Source organism: Lolium perenne, chromosome 3 (genome assembly GCF_019359855.2).
Source record: "Lolium perenne isolate Kyuss_39 chromosome 3, Kyuss_2.0, whole genome shotgun sequence".
In the NCBI taxonomy this organism is placed as follows: Eukaryota; Viridiplantae; Streptophyta; class Magnoliopsida; order Poales; family Poaceae; genus Lolium; species Lolium perenne.
The window spans coordinates 335600961-335623663 of NC_067246.2; the positions used below are offsets into that span (position 1 = coordinate 335600961).

The following is a 22703-nucleotide window of genomic DNA, read 5'->3' on the forward strand; positions in this document are numbered from 1 at the left end:
ACCTGAGACAGATAAAGCCAGAGAATTCAGGTCAGGAAATTCTGAATACCACGCGGCCACCTTGCGCAGTTGCCATCTAGCTTGGTCAGGACGAATGAATCCTGTGATTCTGACAACCTTGCATGGATCCAAGAAATTCTAGCATTATCAGTTTATATCACTATGCGGTAGCATATTTAAGCCAGTTGTGACATCCAGAATCAGCAAGACCTCGTGCAGAGAATGGAAAACATGATACAAGGTATGACACATGATCAAAGAACAAATGATAAATGTACTACGCAAAAATGTTGACATAATAATACACCACAAACTAAATCTTTTCGAATATCAATAGAGCATACATTAGGAGCACCAGTTGTGGCCATCCAGAACCAGCAATAGTCGAGTTTTTTCACTCACAAAGATGTTCATCTCTAGAGAACACAGAGACGTATGCACCGCCCAGGACAAGTTTGATCACGTTTGGGCCGATGTTGCGGTACTCTTAGTAAGCCCATGATCATGTAGTAGGCCTGTCGCCAAACCAACATACAAGGCCGTGCTAACCCGAACGAACGAACGACGGGAATAGGCACCTTTTAGTCCCACACCGGGGAGGTAAGCGCGCTCATCCCATGTTAAAAGGTAGCCGGGCCGAATACGTGACGTGCGCCGATGACTTAAAACGAGTGCACACCATCCATCAACACGACCTGTGTCGTGCATGTGCGACACGCACAATGTAGCAACTCCCAAAACCGGAAACCAGCAGAATGCCGATTCGCCTTGATTAGAATCGTTGGGAGCGTATGACATGTACGCCTGGTAACAACATTTTTTTTTGATTTTTTAACGTGTCCAGCTTAATTACCATGAACACTTGCGCGCGCCTCTTTTTTGGGGAAAATGGCTTCAACAAATGCTTCACTGCTGACAGACTTCACTGCTGTTGCAAGTTCATATATATCTACGCTCACTTGAGATGTAACACTAGAAACTGTGCATAGTGCATACCGCGCAGCACAAAAGCTGAGATGACTTGATGCTGCACGCTGGTTTATTGGATTCAGAGTTTCAGACCGTTCCGTAAAATAATAATTTTCTTTAGTACAGTTGCTGTTTAGATTTTGCATTTTAGTCTGGCAAGCGAGTCCAGTTAAAGCGAATTTTTGGAACATGGGTACTCTTAAATTCGATTAGACTTACTTCAATACTTAGTTACATAGCTATCCAGTTGTAAAAAGAAAATTTACCAGCTATCCGACCACCAAGTTGCAGAAATTTTGGAAGGGGTTAGTTTCCTTTAAACTGTTTATTTCGAACTTATGCATTTTTTGCCTAAGCTACATACTTTTAAATTTGGGTATGAAAATTGGCACGCACATACATACGTGCCTCCTCTACCCACAATTTATTTTAAAGCGATAGAAATACGGATTTTGGAGCAAGAAAATTATAAGGTTCATGAGTACCCATGTCTCCCTGCAGTATTTACGGAGACCAGCTATCCTAGTCGACGTTGATTTCAAGCTCTACATACTCGACCGGAAACATAGGCCCGAACTTATCTTTATTATTAAACAACAATCGGTGGTGTCATATGTCAACGCTGGAGCGATCTCGCGGAAAATCCAGGCAAATCCCTCCGGGTGGTCGTGGGAAGAACATGTGAAAAAACATGTCAAGTTGGTTCGTTGGTCCCTGATGTTAGGTTGTATAGTAGTCAGTTCACTTTTCTTTTGTCTTGCAAGTTAGGGTTAGTCGGCTGCCCCTGTATATATAATTCGTAATCCCGCAATCAATTAATGAATTATGAGTTTATTTGAATTCTACATGGTATCAGATACTAGATCCTTGGTCATGGCTGCGCCACCACGCAGCCGCCCCTCCCTCCTCCCGACTACTTCACCATAAAGGATGCTGCTGTCACCGTCGCCACAAACACATCCTCCTTTCTAATTTCAGCCAATCCACCTGCCCCAATGGCGGCTCCTCTACACCGATACAATCTCCGATGTCAGCCCTTTTATTCCCATCACTCTAGATCTCCCCTCCCACAACTACTATCATTGGCGCCACCTCTTCGAAGTACATTTTGGTTGCTGCAATCTTCTCGATCACGTTCGCCTCTGACTCCGTTTCTTGCCCCACTGATCCGTGTTGGGCAAATGACAACCTCACCATCATCCACTGGATGTATACATGCGTCTCCGCCGAGATCTTCAACCTCGTCTCCGTGATAGGGCCACCGTGATGCATGTAAAATGCATGCATGAACTTTGTAGTTTGTTGACACATATTCTCACATATATGATGTTATATTCATGTTTATATTTTCTGGATGGTTATCTGGTCTACATATCTTCATCTGATGGACATGAAATCTATGGTATGAACTAGGTGAAATGGAACTATGATAAGTTTATTTTTTCTTTTATCTAATTTTTTATGGCTCTATATATTGTCCCTAAACTAAGCTGATAGACTCGTCTATGTTAAGCTACTGTGTAGAACATGGCAAGATATACTTTGCATATTGCTGGACCTTACTCTTTTTTGGTAGTAATCCGATATATGTGTCTCTGTCTGGAAACAAAATGAGATGGAGATAGAAACTGAATGACCAGGAGAGGAGATTCTACAATATACATATTCTAAAATAGAAGATATAATTTTATTGATTCTTTCTCTCCATGTATATTTTTTGGCCTCTTTTCAATGAGTTGTGTTTGTATGTTTGGTTCTCTGTTTGAAGGATTTTCAGTTCTCTATTTTAATGCAACCTCCATTGTTCACAGCCGGGAAAACACTAAACTTATTGCCGATGATGATGCCGCCGCTCCTGCAGTCGTCGCGCCACCGCTAGCGAACAAGGGGCGAATGGGACGTTGTAAGTTGTAACGGGGAGGTCCAGCCGGTGCCTCCTTGAGTTCATGCGCGCCTACTTTGGGATGCTCACGGAGGAGCAGGCCAGGTGGTACCTTGTCTGGGCGTGCGCCGACCTCCTGATGGCCGTCATGCTCATCGAGCACGACCTCCTCATGGCTGTCCTGCTCATCTCTTGAAACCAACAAGCCTTTTGTTTTTAGCTCAGAGTAAAACCTACCTAATGGAGAAGCCGTTGGCGAAGTCACAGAGGCCGTTAGGTCAAAGCTGTAGCACACTCCTAGTTTTGAAGCAAGGCGAGACTCTTGCATCTATATAGATTTTCTCTGATTCCTTTGAAAATATGATGATTGTAGTGAATTAGATTGCCTAGTTAGCCAAAATGAAAACCTCCATAAAAACAGCTTGCTTGAAAGCATTCTTGAAGGATTGCAGAACATAATGAATATCTGCAGCTGGGATAACCCAATATGGCGATAGATGGGACCAACACCAAAAAGCAAAGGTGCAATGAAAGAATAGGTGCTCCTTGGTTTCTGTAGTTAAGTCCCCTCACATAATGCAAATGTAGTCCCGCAAATAGAAGATTTTTCTCTGCAACATAGCCCTTGTGTTTTGTGCAACAAATACCAACATAAAAGTTTATGCTTTTTCTGAGAACAAGAATCCCACAACCATTTAAGAAGGAGCAAGATGTGTTGGTCCCTGGAATTCCATGCGCCTTTGAAACCATATAAGAATTGTCCCATTCATACAAAACCCCATCCTCCGTGCACTAGATAGAGTAGAGTATTGAGGAATGGAAACATATACTAAGATTTAGAGAAAAAAAATATGAGGATAAACGGGAATTAAATTCACTCGATACTCTAATACCAAACATGCTTTTAGAAATAAATTACTAGAATTTACAGGTTATTGGGATCATCTTCACTACCATACAAAAGTTTTAGTGCCAAACAAGGTCGTAGACAGGATGGATTGATGAAACGCCGGCAAGAACAGGCATGGTTTTCCATCTACAGGATACCAGAGTACCAGTACCAACGTGGAAAACGAAAAGGATCCGGCTACCTAAGACTACCGGCTTCATAGTCGGTTTGAAAAAAAAAACAAATCTTCTGAAGAACTCATAAATAAATTAACTAACCTCCCAAGCCCGGCCCAGCAAGAACGAACCCATATCGTCTCCAGAAAAGAAAAAACACATTGCCGACCGCTGACGATCGATGCCGCCGCCGCTCCTGCAACCCTACGACCCCACGAGGGGACTGATCTCGTGTTTCACCGACGACGGCCTCGCCGATGACAACATCTCAGTCGCTACGGCCGAGACTCTCCGAGGCCTCCTTGTCGACATCTACGAGGAGGCGTTCCGGCGGCTGCCCGTCGAGGACATGCCGGAGGGCGTCGACACGGCCAAGCTAGTCGATCGTGGCGGCCTCTGCCTCGGCCTCCTCGACCCCGTCACCAACATCGTCCTCAATACCATCTCCCTTCTCCCGGAAGGCTTCGAGACGACGAACCCTAGCACCCCGGCGAATTCTGGTCGCAGCCGCCCCAACAGGTGGTCGTCGCACCGCCGCGAGAGCACAAGGGATGAATGGGACGCTGTAGCGGGGAGGTCCAGCCGGTGCCTCCTCGAGTTCATGCGCTTATACTTCGGGATGCTCAGTGAGGAGCAGGCCTGCCGGTATCTCGTCTGGGCGCGCGCCGACCTCGCCATGGCCGTCCTGCTCGTCGAGCACGAGCTCTACGCCGCCAGACCCACGCCACCCGACCCTCGCTCTGGGAGGACACGGAACTCCCTCCGCCGTGCTGCCAAGCACGCTAACCACCCTTGCCCGGACCAGCTCGTCTCGCTCGCCACGGCATGGCTACCCCTGGAGCGCCTCTGGATACTCGCCCCCATTCTACGACAGGAAGGCCGCGGGAATAAGCTCACCGTCCACGACGTCAAGACCGTCCTCCAAGTGCTCCGCCACCAAGAACACATCTCCGCCATGACGACCTTGCCGCCATCGCCAACGCTTGAAGAAGGCACTACGAGCTGCGCGGACCTTGGCGATGGCCGGATCGCATACATCACCATTGTCCAGAGAGCCGGCGACCACATCGCGTCCCTGCGGCGTCCTCAAGACATGGACTCCATGCTATCCTCCTACTCCACGGACGCTGCACCGCCGGGCACGATGACAAACCTTCCGCGGGACCCCCCCTGTTTGTTCGTCCGGTCTCTCGAGGCCGCCGACGCCGACGTGTGTCCATATGTCCGGTCATTGGAGATGTCGCTCTACGGTGCTATCCATGGCTTCTACCTCAGGGCGCTCGCCATGCTGCCAAGCCACGCCGCGCGCCAACACGTCCGCGGCGTCCTCCTCGCCGGCCACTGCTACGGGCCCATGGACCCAGTCTCCAACATCCTTCTCAGCGCCATCTGGTACGACGTCAACTTCCCGCTCCCGGACGCCGACCGCCGCACCCAGCCGTACGACATCCTCGACACACTCGCCATCCTCCGAGCCGTGTCCCGATCCCTACATGGCCTCATCGCCCTCCTCCACGCCACCTCCGGCCAGAAGCTGCCGCTGCACGAGATCCTCAAGTACCTCTCCTACGCTCAGTGCGATCTCTCCGTCATGCTCCAGCCCCATTTACTCCAGGATGGGAGCTCTCCCAACCCTTTTGTAGCTGCCGCCACCGCCGCGGAGCACCCGCAAGCGTCTTCCGTGGCAGCATTTTTCGCATCCTTGGCACCGACGAAGCTGGACAAGCTCCGGTCCCTGATGACGAGTGCCACCGCCAACAACACCGCGCTCTCTCGTGAGTCCTTGACGCAGATACATACCATCCTCAAAGAAGAAACCCCGGCGATGATGATCCAACGGCCAATTTCTCAGAGAAGAAAGCTGTCCAATACGGCGTTGAGAATTGTCGCGACTAAGAGGGAAGCCTATCATCACCAGCAAAGCTTCCTCTGTCCCACCATCGAACAGCTGCTGCGGGAATACGCCCGTAGCCATCCTTTTGAACCGAAATATGAGCTGGATTTTATATGTGGCGTGGCCTTAGCTGAACAACGCTATCATGTCAATTTCATGGCGACCAGCAAATCCACATTCAGGAATAGTCTCTTCTTTGCCGAATTCCGGGGGCCATATATCACGATCGCGAAGACACCCTTCTGTTGCCCTCTGCCACAACCGTACGATATGGGTAAGCTAAGCTACTTAAAGCGTGTTGTATAACTTTTCTATCTTAAAATGTAGATTGTGTTCATGCTAATTTGGTTCAACAGGCTGTTGCTATTATGGCCGGGAGTCGGCACGTAAGATCGTGTATCCGGATCATTCCATCGACTACCTCTCGAGCGGCATTACTCATGGCGGACTCGATGACACGGAAAACACGCTAGACACCGACTTTTTGTACTTCGACTCGGAAAGGGATGCGGAGCTCCCCAAGGTATTACATAGAATGGCAAAGCAAGACGAGACCAGGAAAAGGTCGTCTACTGAAATAATTAATCAATGGACCAGCACTCCCAGCAGGTGCTAATTATGCCAACCGCTTCAGTGAGTGCCTCTCAGGCCTGCCTCTGTTTGAAACGAAGTCCTCGACTAACAGCCGTCAGGGTTCCGCTGTAATGGTTACATCATTGTTTACTGCACGAAACAACAACACTAGCCGATTCATTCATTCACTCTATCTATTTCATATTATAAGACGTTTTCGAAAATATGGAATGGACTGATACCTCTTATACCATTAGGTGGAAGTATGCTGGATGATCATGCTCCGGAAGAACAACACTCTCGCTGTTTAACATTGCAGCGACTTCTGATCCTCTTCACTCTCCTCTACTCAAATCACTGCGCTGTTAATGTACCTTCTAGCCTTTGTTGTATGTATATCCTTGGGATTGATGTTTCTAGAAGCTCAATTCATATTCCTCCTTCCCAGAGCTGCCATGTATGTAGAAATGATGCATCTTCAGGACAAAGTTACTTAAGTCTACAAAATAATTTACTTGTATGTAGGGCTGGACTACAGAGCTGCTCGGCTCGTTAAGGCTCAGCTCATTAAGACTCATGATCGTTAAGGTTCAGATCGTTAAGCTCGTTAATTTTAACGCGGTAAAAGTAAAGTTTGGCTCGACTCATTATGCGCTAACGAGCGCTCACCAGCCCTCATTAACAATAATTAAGGAGCAAATGCGGGAAAAGTGCTAAGCTAGTAGTAGGTTGATTAAATATGGCGACTTCATCAGGAGTTTGGGAGGCCAGCAAGGGGCACATGGGGATGCAGTCATCAGATACCTAGAGGCACGCCGCTAGTGGTTCGAGAAGATGAGAAGACGATATAATTAAGATACAAGTAAGACCAATTGTTGTTATAGGAAATGCACTCACACGACGGGCTTCCTTGTTTTTGATACTGGGTCAAACTTGATTAGCTACATATCTTGAGACATATCACTATAATTGAGAACTTTTGGTTGCTAGCGAGCTTAACGAGTAGCTCATGAAACTCGTTAGCTTGATTGTTTAGCTCATTAGTGTTAACAAGCAAAAAATGATCTTTGACTTTGTGCATTAAGAAAACAAGCCGACCTCAAAAGAGTCAATCAAACCAGCGCTCGTTTAGCTCACCGAGTTTCGAGCTTTATGTCTAGCCCTACTTGTATGCAAGAGTTCAAAAAATGCTCACATGTCCAAGGAGGTTACAAAAATTTCCATATTGATGGAAACCATAAGCCTTTTTTTTCTCCTATAAGGATCTCAAGAACACACCAAAGCTACACATATCAGATTTGATTGAGTAAATGCTTTCAGATGCATACTCCTAAGAAATAGAACCACTGAAATGGATACTGTCGGCGCACCAAAAATTTAGTGCGCGGAGATAAAATTCGAAGAGGTCTGGGCCAGATAAAAAAAATCTGTGCATCCTTACCCTCGACACGCCTCTATGGTTATGCAGAGGTTGGATGTAATTACTTGATCAAGTAATAAATCATCCATTATCGAAAAAAAGATAGAGTAGAGTACTGAGGATTAGAAAATAATACTACCAAGATTTAGGAAAAAAAAGTGAGGATAAACGAAAATTAAATTCGCTCAGTACTTTAATACTCCTTCTCTCATAGTTTATTAGGCGTACGCGTACCCCTAGATCGCAAATTTGATCAAGTTAGTATTAGTTATATATTATAAAAAATTATATCATTAGAAAGTTTAGATATTCTATTTTCTAATAATATAATATATTTTTTCATTATATAATTTAAATTATATAGATCAAATTGGCAACCTGGGTATACGGGCAAGACTAGTAAACTGAGACGAAGGGAGTACTACTAAACATGCTTTTAACAGTAAATAAGAATTTACAGTTTAGTGGAATCATCTTCACTAATCCCTACAAAACTTTTAGTGGCCAAACAAGACCGTAGACAAGATGGATTGATGAAACCGCCGGCAAGAACAGGCACGGTTTTCCATCTACAGGCTAGGCCAGTAGCAACGTGGAAAACGAAAAGAATCCTTCATAGTCGGTTTGAAAAGAAAATATTTTCTTCCCAAGAACTCATAAATAAATAAATAAATAAATAACCTCCCAGGCCCGGCCCAGCAAGAACGAACCCATATATATCGTCTCATCATCTATCCTTCTATTTAGCCAGAAAGAAAAAAAACTCATTACGATGACGATGCCGCCGCCACTCCTGCAGCCCTACGACCCTACCAGGGGGCTGATCTCCTGCTTCACCGACGACGGCCTCGCCGCCGATGGCAGCATCTCAGCCGCCACGGCCGAGACCCTCCGAGGCCTCCTCGTCGACCTCTACCAGGAGGCGTTCCGGCGGCTGCCCGTCGAGGGCATGCGGGCGGACGGCGTAAAGACGGCCAAGCTAGTCGACCGCGGCGGCCTCTGCCTCGGCCTCCTCGACCCCGTCACCAACATCGTCCTCAACACCGTCTCCCTCCTCCCCGACGGCTTCGAGACGACGAACCCTAGCACCCCGGCGAACTCCGGTCGCAGCCGCCGCGAGCGGACAAGGGATAGATGGGACGATGTAGCGTCGCGGTCCAGCCGGTGCCTCCTCGAGTTCATGCGCGCCTACTTCGGGCTGCTCACCGAGGAGCAGGCCGGGCGGTACCTCGTCTGGGCACGCGCCGACCTCGCAATGGCCGTCCTGCTCGTCGAGCACGACCTCTACGCCGCCCGCCCCGCGCCGCCCGACCCTCGCTCCGGGAGGACATGGAGCTCCCTCCGCCTCGCTGCCACGCACGTTAAGCACCCTTTACCGGGCAAACTCGTCTCGCTCGCCACGGCATGGCTACCCCCGGAGAGTCTCCAGATGCTGGCCCCCGTTCTGCGACACCAAGACCTCACCGTCCACGACGTCAAGACCGTCCTCCAAGTGCTCCGCCACCCAGACGACGTCTCAGCCATGAAGACATTGCCGCCGTTGCCAACCCTTGAAGAAGGCACCACGAGCTGCACCGACCTTGGAGATGGCCGGATCGCCTACACCACCATTGTCCAGAGAGCCGGCGACCACATCGCGTCCCTGCGGCGTCCTCAAGACATGGACCCCGCGCACCCTGCACCGCCGGGTACGATGGCGAAGCTTCCACCGGGCTCCCCCTGTTTGTTCGTCCGGTCTCTCGAGGCCGCCGACGCCGAGGCGTGCCCATATGTCCGGTCATTGGAGATGTCGCTCTACGGCGCCATCCACGGCTTCTACCTCAGCGCGCTCGCCATGCTGCCTCGCCACAAAGCACGCAAACACGTCCGCGGCGTCCTCCTCGCCGGCCACTGCTACGGGCCCATGGACCCGGTGTCCAACATCCTTCTCAGCGCCATCTGGTACGACGCCAACTTCCCGCTCCCGGACGCCGACCGCCGCACCCAGCCACACGACATCCTCGACACACTCGCCATCCTCCGAGCCGTGTCCCGATCCCTACATGGCCTCGTCGCCCTCCTCCACGCCACCTCCGGTCAGAAGCTGCCGCTGCACGACATCCTCAAGTACCTCTCCTACGCGCAGTGCGACATCTCCGTCATGCTCCAGCCACATTTAAACCAGGATGGGAGCTCTCCCAACCCTTTTGTGGATGCCGCCACCGCTGCCGAGCACCCGCAAGCGTCTTCCATGGCAGCATTTTTCGCATCCTTGGCACCGGCGAAGCTGGACAGGCTCCGGTCGCTGATGACGAGTGCCACCACCAACAACACCGCGCTCTCCCGCGACTCCTTGACGCAGATACGTACCATCCTCAAAGAAGAAACCCCGGCGACGAGGCCACTTTCTCAGAGAAGAAACCTTTCCAAGACGGCGCTGGGAATTCTCGCCAGTAAAAGGCAGGCCTATGATCGACAGCAAAGCTTGATCCGTGGCAGTATCGAAAAGCTGCTGCGGGAATACGCCCGTGGCCATCCTTCCGAACCAAAATACAAGCTGGATTTTATATGTGGCTCGGCCTTAGCTGATCACCCTCGCTACGGCAAATTCTACCATGTCAATTTCATGGCGACCACCAAATCCGCATCCGGGAACACACTCTTCTTTGCCCAATTCATGGCGTATCACGATTACCCCAAGACATCCATCTGTTGCCCTCTGCCACAGGCGTATGATACGGGTAAGCTAAACTAGTACAGTGGAGTATAATTTTTTTTCTTAAAATGCAGATTATGTTCATGCCAATTTGGTTCTGCCTGCCAATATACAGGTCGTTGCTATTATGGCCGGGAGTCGGCGCGTAAGCTCGCGTATCCAGACCATTCTGTCGACTACTTCTCCTCGATCGACATTACTGATGGCGGACTCGATAACACGGAAGACACGCTAGACACCGACTTTCTGTACTTCGACTCGGAGAGGGACGTGGAGCTCGCCAAGGTATTGCAGAGAATGGCAAAGCAAGATGAGGCCAGGCAAAGGTCTGAAAGGTTTGATCAATGGCACATGGCTCCCTTATGCTAATGCTAATTAGCTCAATCGCTTCAGCGAGTGCGTGTCCCTCGCAAGTGATCAACTATCTGCCATCTTGGTTCCGCAGTAATGGTTGTTACTGCATGGAACAACAACATTAGCCGATTTATCTAGGCGCGCGTTTTAGCATTATAATATGGGAAAGACTGATACCTTATATGCCATTAGGTAGAAGTATGCTGGATGATTAGGCTCTGGAAGAACAACAGTCTCGTTGTTTTTACATTGCAGCGACTTCTGACATGGTGTGGGTCGATCCTCCCACGTCAGTGTGATGTTTCTTGTATGTACTCCTAGCTCGGTTGTATGGATATCCTTGAGATTGATGTTTCTAGAAGCTCAATCCATATTCCTCCTTCCCAGAGCTGCCATGGCTGTAGAAATAATGCATCTTCGGAATAAAATCACTTTGGTCTACAAAGTAATGCACATGGATGCGAGAGTTTAAAAAAAAATGCTCACATGTCCAAGGAGGTTAAGAAATTCTCCTTATTGATGGAAACAATAATTCTTTTGTGTACCAAGAATCTCAAGAACACAGCAAAGCTGAACACAACGAATCCAGGTGCTAGATGCGATTCGCCACTCGAGTGACAAGATGGAGAATCACGAGCAAAATAACTAGTTACACAACAGAATGTACAATTAACTTACGGGCAGAAATACTGATTACACACGGCTTAATATAGAGAAGTAACAAGGAACACTCCGGATTTTAATTGAGCAACAGTTCAAGGATAAACAGGATGCAGTTCAGATCACACTCACAAAAGAAAGATACACGAAAGCCACTCATTCGTCAGGTTGGTGAATATAGCAGTGACCTGCTTTCGGATATTCTCCAAATCTGCAGCAAGAAGAACACAGCTGAAACTGTTAGAGAAGAAGAACGTATCATGTATAGATGCAGTGAAAATCCATGTGAGTGCAGAAATTAAGTTAACTCAGAAACAGCTTTGACAGCTGCATGTCATTCATTGAGAAGCCAGTCGCGCAGAATGGTGCTTGCAACAGAGTGACAAGAACGGCACAGCAAGGATAGGAGCTTGAGCTTATCGCACGCGCTGGGTCAGGAGCTGGAGAATGACATGAAGTGCTGGCCGACCTCAATACGCCCGGTGGCTTGCCAAGGGGAAATCAGGTCAGAGGGCCTAATTAACTCAAACTTGATTGTGCGGCCCATGGAGCACAGGTGAGGGGCGGAGCCAGAGCGGCTTGCAGTCGCACTTGCACGGTTGCACACTAACGGCAACCCACACACCGCACCCATGAACGAACAAATCCATTGAGAGGGGAGGAGAAACCTCTGCTTACCCGGCCAAACCAAGGCGAGGATCCTCCACCGCCATGCCTCATCTTCAGCAAATCCTAGAGGTTGAAGCTCTCCGGCCAGCTCGATCTGCCTCCCACCTCGCTGAGGCCAGCCCTCGCCTCCTACTCCTCCATCGCGCTGCCAGCCTTCGGGTGCATCTCGATCTGATCTCGAGACAAGCAGGCAGCTTAAGTTACTCCAACTGGCAATCATATGGGAGACCTTCATTAAGCTGTCATCTTTGCATCTCGATCTGATCTTGAGACAAGGGGCTTATGTACCAACTATTCAGCATCTAATATTTGATTTCAAAATACCGCTCATACTACTTTAGTATGGTTCCAGTTATTACCTAGACATACTGTAGTACAGAAAGATAATGCCACAGAATACCAAAAAAAATACACGCTTCAATGCAAGTTCATTTCGAAACCGTACAGTCTTCACAGCAAAACCCCATTTCCGGCTTGAGTTTCCAGCAGCATATAGCATGCTCTCACAAGCAAACTAACCATGCCAGAAAACTAGGCAACATAAACTACCAACAACTAAATACTGACTTCACACAACGTAATATAGAAAAGTAACAAGGAATATGCCAGGTTTTCATTGAGCAACAAATGCAACACCTCCCACAGTGAACAAAACTTAGAACGCATAAGAGAGCTAGAAAAATAAAACAAATTAACCAAAAGAGACTCAACTCTTCAGGGCTGAAATAAAACTTATACCTATACAAGCTATGGGACCAAAGTTGTTTCACAAATCAAACCAAGCTGACACTAGCACAGATTCCGGCCCAAGGGCATTACATGGTTAATCACAATATATTACACAGCGCCCATGACATATGTTACAAAAGACATCCAAAAAATAAGGGCACAGATAAGTTACAAACACAATCGCCGCTTCCAATGGGGAGCGGGACGCGCTGAACAGGATAAGGTTAGCTTCACCTACATTACACCGTCATCACGGCGGGTGTCTAACAGCAGCTGCACACACGTCAGTCAGGGTACTGTCAGATCAGGCTACAGGGGCGGGGGAGGAGCTGGGGTCTTCAGCTTTGGAACCTTGAAACTGGAGCTGGGGTCTTCAGCTTTGGAACCTTGAAACTGGAGCTGGGGTCTTCAGCTTTGGAACCTTGAAACTGGAGTGGAAGAGTACCTGCTGAGGTGCAGGTGACGACGCAGGTTTCAGGTGCATCCTCGAGGAGCAACGTCGAAGACCCACACCCTGCATTCATCGATCGCATTCTGTCAGCGCATGTTAACATCAATTAAATACAACTAAAAGAAACTCAGAGCCAAGTGAAGATCTTCGGGTGAACAAGGGTATAAAAGACAATCAAGAAAAGGCCCAACTAAAATTTACGGTAGTTAAAGAAAAGCAGAATGGTGCGCCTTCAATGCTCTGGTACATATATGATCGTTGCAATTCACATTAACCATTATGTGTGAGCAAAATGCTTCCTGAAACCTGTCTGCTAGTGGAGACTAGTCACGTTTCATCTAAGAGAGCAAAGGATATGCAAGAACTAAGGAGTGATCCCTAACAATAACAAGAGGTGTCAAAGAAAGGCACTAGCGATAGATAGGATATCACATAACTACCACGCACACGCAATGGATAGGTTTAACTTTTACCTTCAAAACAGCAATATGATACATGGAAATTGAGGAGACATCAATTACAGCAACAGAATGACAGTTCCCTAAATATCATTCAGAACAGTTAACTACAAAGCCACTTAAGAAATAAGCTAAGCTACTCAACTCAATAGAGCAAGAGGACACCTCAGAAAACACTCCAAAACCCAAGGACAGCAGAGGATCAAATAGTTGTTCAAATACTGCAGAAGGAAGAGCCAATGGATGTAAACAAATTAATAGGGGTTTTACACTAGTATTATGCTAGATCACTGACTAAATTACATAAAAGTACCACAATCAGGGCTAGGTTAAGAGGTTGGTGCCGGTTTTGATTTTTTTTTTAACTACCGGTTCTGGGGCAGGATGTTACATATACCACCAATAGTCGTGTAATGATGCTTTGACAGAGTTTCTGACCTACGGGGCCCATCTGTCAGTGATGATGTGGCAGCTCACACATGGAAAATTCATTAATGTGGAGGTGGGTCCAATCTGTTGGTTTGGTCTTCTTCCCCTCTTCCTCTGTATTTCTCTGTCTCTGTCCAGCAGCACGAAAGAGATCACAGGGCTAACCACGAAGTGTATGCAGAGAGAGAGGAAACAAGGCAGGGCTCACCACCAAACTAGATGGTTGCTCGGCAGGGTCAGAGAAGCGCAGAGGCGATGGCATGGTCGGCGGCAAGCGGCAGCTGGAGCGGAGGAAGATGAGGTCGGATACATCAAGTCCTAGCCTCCCGGTGCGATTCTTTTGGAGGGGAGGGGCGGCATGACAAGGCGAAGCTGATGCAGGTCTTTGGCTGGGCTCAGGGAAAATGGAAACGCTGGCACGACGGAGCAGCAGCGACTTCAGAAGAACTCGGTAGCTCGCAAGAGGCAGAGAGGAGGTTCTCTGTGCGTCCTTATCCTCTCCGCAGCGGAACAGTACTAGTGGTCAGCACATAGCTGGGTGGTGACGTGTGAGGGATTTCCTGTCTGAGATTTGAAACGGCGGTGGCGGCGCGTGCAAGAGGGAGCAGAGGTAGACACGAACACAACCAGCACCACCGTGCTGGTCCGTGGGCTCGGCACGGGCACCACGGCCACGCGATAAGAGATATGTGTTACTTGCGGTGGCCCCACAGGTGACAGGTGGACATAGATTTTGGTCAAACAAAATTATGTGGCATCCTTAGTTGCCAACTCAGCTTTGACAAATAGGCCCCACGAGTCAGGAAGGCTGTCAAGACATGATCAAGTTGACAACCCAATATGTAAAATCCTGCCCCAGAACAGGCAATTTTTTGAAGAAAAAAAATCAAAATCAAAACCGACACCAATCTGCTAACCTAGCTCCAATTGTGGTAGTTTCATGTAATTTACTCTAGATTACTAGTACATCATCAAGATCGTGTGCTTCAGTACTTGAAGGAAGTGCTGTTTTTTCCTATACCATACGACGATCGTGGCTTAAAAACATTAATAGCAGGCTGCAACTCACAATATCGAAAACGAAAGTTTCTAGCACTCAAACAAAGCATGTTGGTTTAATTTACCTAAAGCTGCAACGCCTCAATGGCAAGAACATACCATAAGGATTTCGACAGAACTATATATGAAAGATCCCTCTTGTCCATGATATAGTTAGAGCTCTGATTGCCATTGTCTTGTCCATGATATAGTTAAAGCTCTGATTGTCATTGTCAGATGTTGGGAAACCAAAGGTTTATCAATAGTCTCAAGAAAACTATTTGACAGCGCGCATTCAAAACTTACAGAACACTCGCCTAGTTTCCAACTTTCCATCAATTTACTATACGTCCATATTTACAGCAAGATGCAACTCATGCAGCCCACCAAGAATTAGGACATCATAATATGCGAGGTAGGAAGTTCCAAGCAACACAAGCAGAGAAGATATATTTGGTCATTGTTGTGTAATTTTGGACTATGCATGCAGACCAATAACTAAGCACCTGAAGTGATGAAAACAACATGTTGCCATCCTACTACTGGCATCCCAAGTGTATCTGTGATGGTCCTTTATGAGCATCTACGACTCACATGATGCTCACCTAAATTCCATCAACATTTCTCTTTGTCCATATTTACAGCAGGACGCAACTCATGCGGCCTACCAAGAATTAGGACACACATGAACAGAAAGTATTACAGTTAAATGTCCTACTATTAGTCTCCCAAGTGTATCTGTGATGGTCCTTCATGGGCATATACGACTCACATAATGCTCACCTAAATTCCATCAACCACATTCTTTGTCCATATTTACAGCAGGATGCAACTCATGCGGCCTACCAAGAATTAGGACATAGATGCGCAAAGGATAGTGTCATAAGAAGAGTAATGGTTTTATTGTACACTCTTTGCAGGGTAGGTGTTGTTTTTGCATATAGATGAACAAGCCAGCAGTACAAGGCTATAAATGGTAGACAAGGAACATATTTGGCCACTTCTAAGTCTCCTTGAATGCATGTGTCCTGGGCCTTCACGAAGCTACCGCTACATAATGCTCACCTTAAATCCATCAGTTATTATTTGTCCATATCTATAGCAAGATCGAACTCATGTGGCTTGAATTAGACATTACAATTATTGATGAAAAGTTATTATACTGCTGTAAGGAAATTACAAATTTCACTATATAGGAACAAAGCTGATCGCAACTCATGCAGCATATGAATTAGGACACTGAAAAGTTGTTATTCTGCTGTAAGGAAATTACAAATTTCACTATAACAAAGCTGATCGCAACTCATATGCAGCATATGAATTAGGACACTGAAACTGATGAGAAAAGTGAAGAAATGATAGTATATCTCTCTTTGCATGTTCGGTTTGCTTATGCATATAGATGACTAAACTAGCATTACAAGGTCACCCCATTAGCCCGAAACTGATAACCTGGTAGGTCAGAAACATGTTTTGCCCAGTTTTTGACTTCTCTGTAAGACTGCATGTGCACTTGTCCTTTATGAGCCCCTGTGACTCGATCAGTACTAACTTAAATTGCATCAAGATTACTCTTTGTCTGAGTTTACAGCAAAACAACACCTATGTGGATTACCAACAAGGACATTACAATCAAATGTTGTTACAGGGTCATAGGAAAAGTAAACATTACTATTTCAACAATAGAAACTTGCATTATAGGTTATCAGTGGAGTATGTCACAGTACATGAATGATATACTTGGGCATGGACTACTTACATTTGATAAGGAAGAGGCACACTGACGCTTCTGACTGGTCTCAGGTTGATCTTCTACCATTTGCCTCTGAGGATTATTTTTGGATTTCCCACGTAGAGACACAACTTCAGACCTAGATTTTCTACGTGTCCCACTGATATCCTGCTTTCGCTTTTGACTAGCCTGCAGGTGCCCACCCTTGACTTTTGGGGTTTCGTCGTCTTCCTGACTATGCAGGGAGTGCAGTTTTTGTAGCTTATTCTCAAGAAGTAGTATCATCTTGTTGGCACCATTAGCCTCTGCTTGTAATCTGCTAATGTCATCATCCTTCTTTTGGGCCGCCACTTGCAGCTCCTCCACCTTCCGCTGCAGCATTTGTGCTGCTTCAGTAGCCTGTGCTGCCTCTATTTTCTTCTTCTTAAGGAGCGAATCGTAGTCTTTTTCCATTGTCTTGTACTGGTTCCACACAAAATCCTTTTCTGCGAGTAATGCAGAAACTTCCTTATCCTTCTCTGAGCTCAGGTTCTTATAGGCTTTCTTGAACTCCCTAATCTCAGATCTCCAATTTCTTACACTGTGCTCATGTTCCGTAGTTTTCTCGCTAAGCTCGCCAGAATTTTCAGCTTCCTCCAGTTTCAACTAAAATTAAGAAAAACAAGCAGACACACAGAACATGCTTGTGAGTATGGACAAGTTATCCTTTATGAGCATGTTTGCGAGTATGCAACTTATGGTTTGGTAAGTACCTTCAGTTTAGTGTTTTCTTCAGCCAAAGCTACTGCACAAGTCTTGAAATCTTCCAGGTCGTCATCTTGATGTTCTACATTGGAAACAAAAGGCAATGATAATATCAGTAGACAGTAGCAACATAGTTTCTTCGAATTTGGGTGCTCCTTTCTAATGTTATCATCTCTTGGCAAAATGTTATTCTAAAATGGAAAGCAAAACAAGGGCTGGCATTTTTAGGTGGGTAAACAATCACCAGGAATCAAAGTTTTCGTTGAATGTTAATGGAGTGGCAAACTGCGGACACAACAGAAAATCGCATCGTAGGGATACTGGCTTAATGTTCAACAATGAAATAATAATAATAATAATAATAATGTGGCAAGTGTCGAAGCGATTAACAACAACTTTAGAAGCCCAAATTAACATATAGATTTATACTTAGCATAGCAAGTTCCCAAATTTCTTTGCAGCACGTGACATAGGCATTGACAAAGTTTTTGAGTAGCTTTGAACAATATGGAGTTATCAAAGCTTATCAATGCACAGAGAACTCAGACAGATTTGGCATCAGGTGTTTCATAGTGAATGGAAAGATGAAGCAGTGAAATATTAAGAAGGTCACAGCAATCCAAGCATATACGATGAAAAAAATCGCACAATTAGCAGTAAAAGATTCGCCGTGATAATCGAAAACATCGACCCAACAGAACAGGGAATCAGCAGCCGCATGTTTACCTCCAGAAACAAAGCCCTTAGCTAAAACAAGACCCATAAAGATGCAACCTTTGCACCTCTGGCTACCAAGATCCCCCAAAAGAACACTTAATTGTCCACCGAAATCGAGCACAAGAACAGGAGAGGTTAGAGCCTAGGAGAAAGAACGGAGGATCTCTTCTTACTGGCGTAGATCTGGTAGCGCCGGACGGCCCGCTCCTTGTCCCCGAGGAGCAGCTCCAGCCTGGCCTCGTGGCCCTTCCGCACGCACGCCTCCGCCCTCCGCGTCTGCCCCGCCAGCGAAACCCTAGAAGGCGTCAGCCGCCGGCCGAGCCGAAGCCGAGGAGAAAGAAGAACTTGTAGAGAAGGGGGAACCACGTCACCTCGCTGAGGCGGGCCCGGAGGAGGCCGTCGCGGGCGACCCAGAACTCGTGCTGGACCTTGACGAGCGCCTCCAGGCGCGCGCGGTCGGCGAGCAGCGCCTCCACGTGCCGGTGGTTCTTGCGGAGGATGGCCACCATCCGGTCGTAGATTCGCAGCCACTCCGCCCGGCCGCCTACGCCCTCCCGCGCCGGCGAGCCGCCGCCGCCGGCCATGGAGTCAAGAAAGGACGGGGAGCGTGGGGGAGACGACCGTTGGGGCGTTTCTGTCTTTTCCTCTCGCTCGTTCGGTCTAGTGTGCGGGAACGGCGAGCGAATTTGGTGTTTGGGGATGGGAGAGCCAGAGAGGAGACGACAACTGGATTTGGGGTGCGAGAGAGAGTTGCCAAATCTGGGTCCACTACCAAAAACTGATTTTCATTTATTTTGGCCTCAAAACGCTCAATGACATACGCTAAATGATGTGGGTACCCATATTTTTTAGGGTTTTTTTTATCAGATAAGGCCTCGAAGGGCTTCCATTACGGCGGTGGGCAAAGTTTTACAAGGAGGACACTAAAAGAAAAGGAAATTACAACAAGGTCCTTGACATATCCATCCTTCACCCTAAAGAAGATTGCAGAAACGCAATCAGGTCCAAACTCTCCGCCGGCGACGAACAGCCTGCAGCGACCACCTCTATCCAGGCCGCGGACGAAACCACTTGGCCGAGCAGAGGCTTGAGCGGACGCGGCAAGGCTGAAGATATTCCTCTCGCAGAGGAAGAAGACACTCTGGCAAGCTTGGCTGCCGAGCGAGGCGGGGTCAGCCTCCTGACCGAAGATAACTGAAAGATCGAGATGTCGCCTAGAGGGGGGGTGAATAGGCAATTACAAACTCTTGCGGATTTGTCTTGTAAGAATGCGGAATTAAACTATCGTTTAGTTTACAAGCACAAACCCTCAATATGCTAAGCTCAACTAAGTGTAACAATAGCAACTAGAGCTAAGCAAGATAGGCACAAGATATATGTAGCACAAGTGATAGCAAGATATATGTACTTCAAGCACGATGGCTATCACAAGGAAAGAGAGCTCGGGTATAGAAATAACCGAGGCACGCGGAGACGAGGATGTATTCCCGTGTTCCCTTGCTTTGCAACAAGGTACGTCACGTTTGGAGGAGTGGAGGTCCCACGAAGGATTCCCCGCGCCACGAAGGCTCACCCTATTCTCCGAACCACACCCACGAAGGATAATGGCCCTTTCCTTATGGTTAGTTTTTCCTCCGCTCTGGAGATGGCAAACTCCACAACCACTTCACAAGCTCCACGAAGGAGAAGCCCGGGCCTCTTCACAATCTTCTTGAAGAGATCACCGGAGCACCAATCACCAAGCCAACTAGGAGGTCACCCTCCAAGAGTAACAAGCTCACGGTCTCTCACTCGAACAAATCATGGTGGAGAGCTCAACACTATGCAATGATGCAAAGCAAGAACACCGGAGGTGTTCAAGTCCTTCACACTCAAATCCCACCAAAGCAACGAATGCTAGGATGAGATTGGAGAGGAAGAACAAGGGGGAAAGTCAACCAAAGACTCCAAGATCTAGATCCCAAGAGATTCCCTCACTTAGAGAAGAAACGGTTTGGTGGAAGTGTAGATCTAGATCTCCTCTCTCAAATCCTCAAATATGAGCAAGAACGGTTGGAGGAATCAAGGGAGAGAGCAACTTCTTCAAATGCAACAATGGAGGTGAGAGAAAGGGGAAGAAGTTGATGCTCAAGGTGGAAGAAGGGGCTATTTATAGCTAGGAAGCAAATATAACTGTTGGGGGAAAAACCAGAGAAAGAGACAAGAAAAACGGGCAGAAAAGTCGGCCCAGCCGGCCTGGCAGCCGGCTGACCGGATCTGTTCGGGACCGCCGGTCCGGGATCCGCCCAGCCGGACCAGCCGGGCGGGAGCAGCCCGCGCAGCAGGCGACGGATAGGCGAGGAGCGCGCGCGGCGCGTGGGCGCGTGGGCCACGCGGGCGGAGGCGGCCCAGTGGCGCCTGGCCGGGCCGAGGAGGCGCCGGCAGGCCGGAGCCGGACCGGGCCCAAGGCCGGTCACAGGCCGGCGGGGGAGCGCCAGGCCGAGGCGGCCCGGTGCGGGATCCGGTCAGGCCGGGGAGGTGGCCGGGCCAGGCCGGCGCGAGGGCCGGTGGCCGCCCGGTCGACCGGGTGGGCCGGCGTGAGGGCCGGCGGACCGGCCGCCAACCGGCTGCCCCTCTTCTTTTTCCTCTTTTTCTTCTTTTCTTCTTTTTCTTTAATAACTAATGCTCCCGAACTCCGATTCGCATGAAACCAATTTTGTTGGAAAGATAACGACGAATAGAACCCCAACAAAAACTGGAAATATGGAGACTCCTCACATAACATTTTTAGATGATTTTAGAGAGGGAGTCTCCCACCGTCAAGAAACGGTAAAGACGTCCAAACTCGAAAACGCAATAGAAGATGCATGCGGATTCCGTTTTCGATGAACTTGGGCTTGTTGTAAAGCTAGCAACAAGCTCAAGAACCTCACACAGAGAAACACCAAGAAGCAATAAGGATATGCAAAGTATGCAAAGGATTGAGCTCCCTAAGACGATGTGATCAAGTTACTCAACCGAAAGCCCCTCTTAATAGTGCGGCTATCTATCCTATAATCCAGTCTCCCAACATCCACCTTGAGACCGGTAAAAGGAAAACCTAGCAAGTCCATACCTTTGCCTTGCGCATCCCGCTTGATCTTGATGATAACTCTTCAAGCTTCACTCAAGCCGGAATGCCACACTTGACCAATGTTGCTTCGTGAAGACTCACAAATGCTCCCCCATACACTATGATGGGAAAGCCCCATTGATGCACATCTTCACATGTCCATTATCACCAAATGGACGACAAGCTTCAAGCATGTGATCCACTCAAGATACTCATCTTGAACTTGTCCAACTCAACCGTGTATCTTCTCATACTATGTTCTTGATGCCAATACACAAGGTATACATTTATCTTCATGGCATCCATACTTGAATCCAACACATGGAGAGCAAGTAGTACCTATGGAATATTCCTTCATATAAACTCAATGAAAACATTAGTCCATAGGGGTTGTCATTAATTACCAAAACAACACATAGGGGCAATGTACCCTTACAATAATGGCGGCGAGCTGTGGCCGTCGCTTGAGAACCGCCCAGGGGAGAAGAAGCTCCGAACGCTCCCCAGAACAGCGTTGATGCACCACTAACTTGAGGTGTTCCTCGTCCTTTCCCTCGCCACCATGGCAGGCCGAGAGGAGGAAGAACACCGTAAAGCCACCAGTACGATGCTAAGGAAGGCTTCTTCTTGATCTGTGAAGCAGCAGCAAAGTCATCTCCTTCTCCTCCCCACCCCGACCGGCCAAAAGGAGCCACCCCTTTGTCGATGCAGAGCTCAAGAGGAGAGCCAGGCCGTACTTATTGACTTCCCCCGTCTAGGATGCTCTCAGAAGCGACCTCCCACTAGAGGAGCTCACCTGAGAGCAAGCCAGACCACCACCTGCCGCCGTGCGAGAACGCCAGAGAGGAGGGAACCTCCAGGTGACGAACTTGAAGTTACCGATTGCTGCCGCCTCCTCTTCCCTCGCCGCCACGGCAGGCCGAAGAAGAAGCGAGCAACCATCTGCTGGTGTCGCACCTGGGCAAGGCCTTATTGAAGGCATGGCTGGCAGAAGTCCTCCCCGCCGCCGTCCCGTGGACAGCAACAGAGGAGATTAGCCACCACCGCCGGATATGGCCTAGAGACACCGATGGAAACCATCCGGCAAAACGCCACCTACTGGCACAAGGCCGAACCCTACATCTACTATATAC

General features: G+C 48.0%; 2 protein-coding genes and 2 non-coding genes across 5 annotated transcripts; 1 reads left to right on the forward strand and 3 right to left on the reverse strand.

The window, feature by feature from the left end:
* Window positions 1–10076: 10076 nt before the first annotated feature.
* On the forward strand, window positions 10077–10880 carry LOC127345906 (uncharacterized). The gene is made up of 2 exons (XM_051372425.1): window positions 10077–10523; window positions 10614–10880. Exons 1-2 carry the CDS (start codon window positions 10091–10093, stop codon window positions 10865–10867), a joined length of 687 nt encoding a protein of 228 aa, XP_051228385.1. The 5' UTR covers window positions 10077–10090; the 3' UTR covers window positions 10868–10880.
* Window positions 10881–12855: 1975 nt separating this feature from the next.
* Window positions 12856–19148, reverse strand: LOC127345907 (uncharacterized). 2 transcript variants are annotated; one of them, XM_051372426.2, is made up of 6 exons: window positions 18851–19148; window positions 18653–18755; window positions 17771–17844; window positions 17046–17663; window positions 13297–13424; window positions 12856–13261 (listed from the first exon to the last, which is right to left on the reverse strand). In XM_051372426.2, the coding sequence occupies exons 1-6, from the start codon at window positions 19061–19063 to the stop codon at window positions 13249–13251; spliced, it is 1149 nt and encodes a 382-aa protein (XP_051228386.1). In that variant the 5' UTR covers window positions 19064–19148; the 3' UTR covers window positions 12856–13248. The 2 variants fall into 2 exon arrangements, with proteins under 2 accessions (XP_051228386.1, XP_051228388.1); XM_051372428.2 differs by having other exon boundaries at window positions 13332–13424; window positions 18851–19147.
* Window positions 15843–15949, reverse strand: LOC127346312 (small nucleolar RNA snoR103). Its single transcript, XR_007879478.1, has one exon. It is a non-coding gene; the product is annotated as a small nucleolar RNA snoR103 (small nucleolar RNA).
* LOC127346313 (small nucleolar RNA snoR103) lies at window positions 16021–16127 on the reverse strand. Its single transcript, XR_007879479.1, has one exon. It is a non-coding gene; the product is annotated as a small nucleolar RNA snoR103 (small nucleolar RNA).
* Window positions 19149–22703: the final 3555 nt, after the last annotated feature.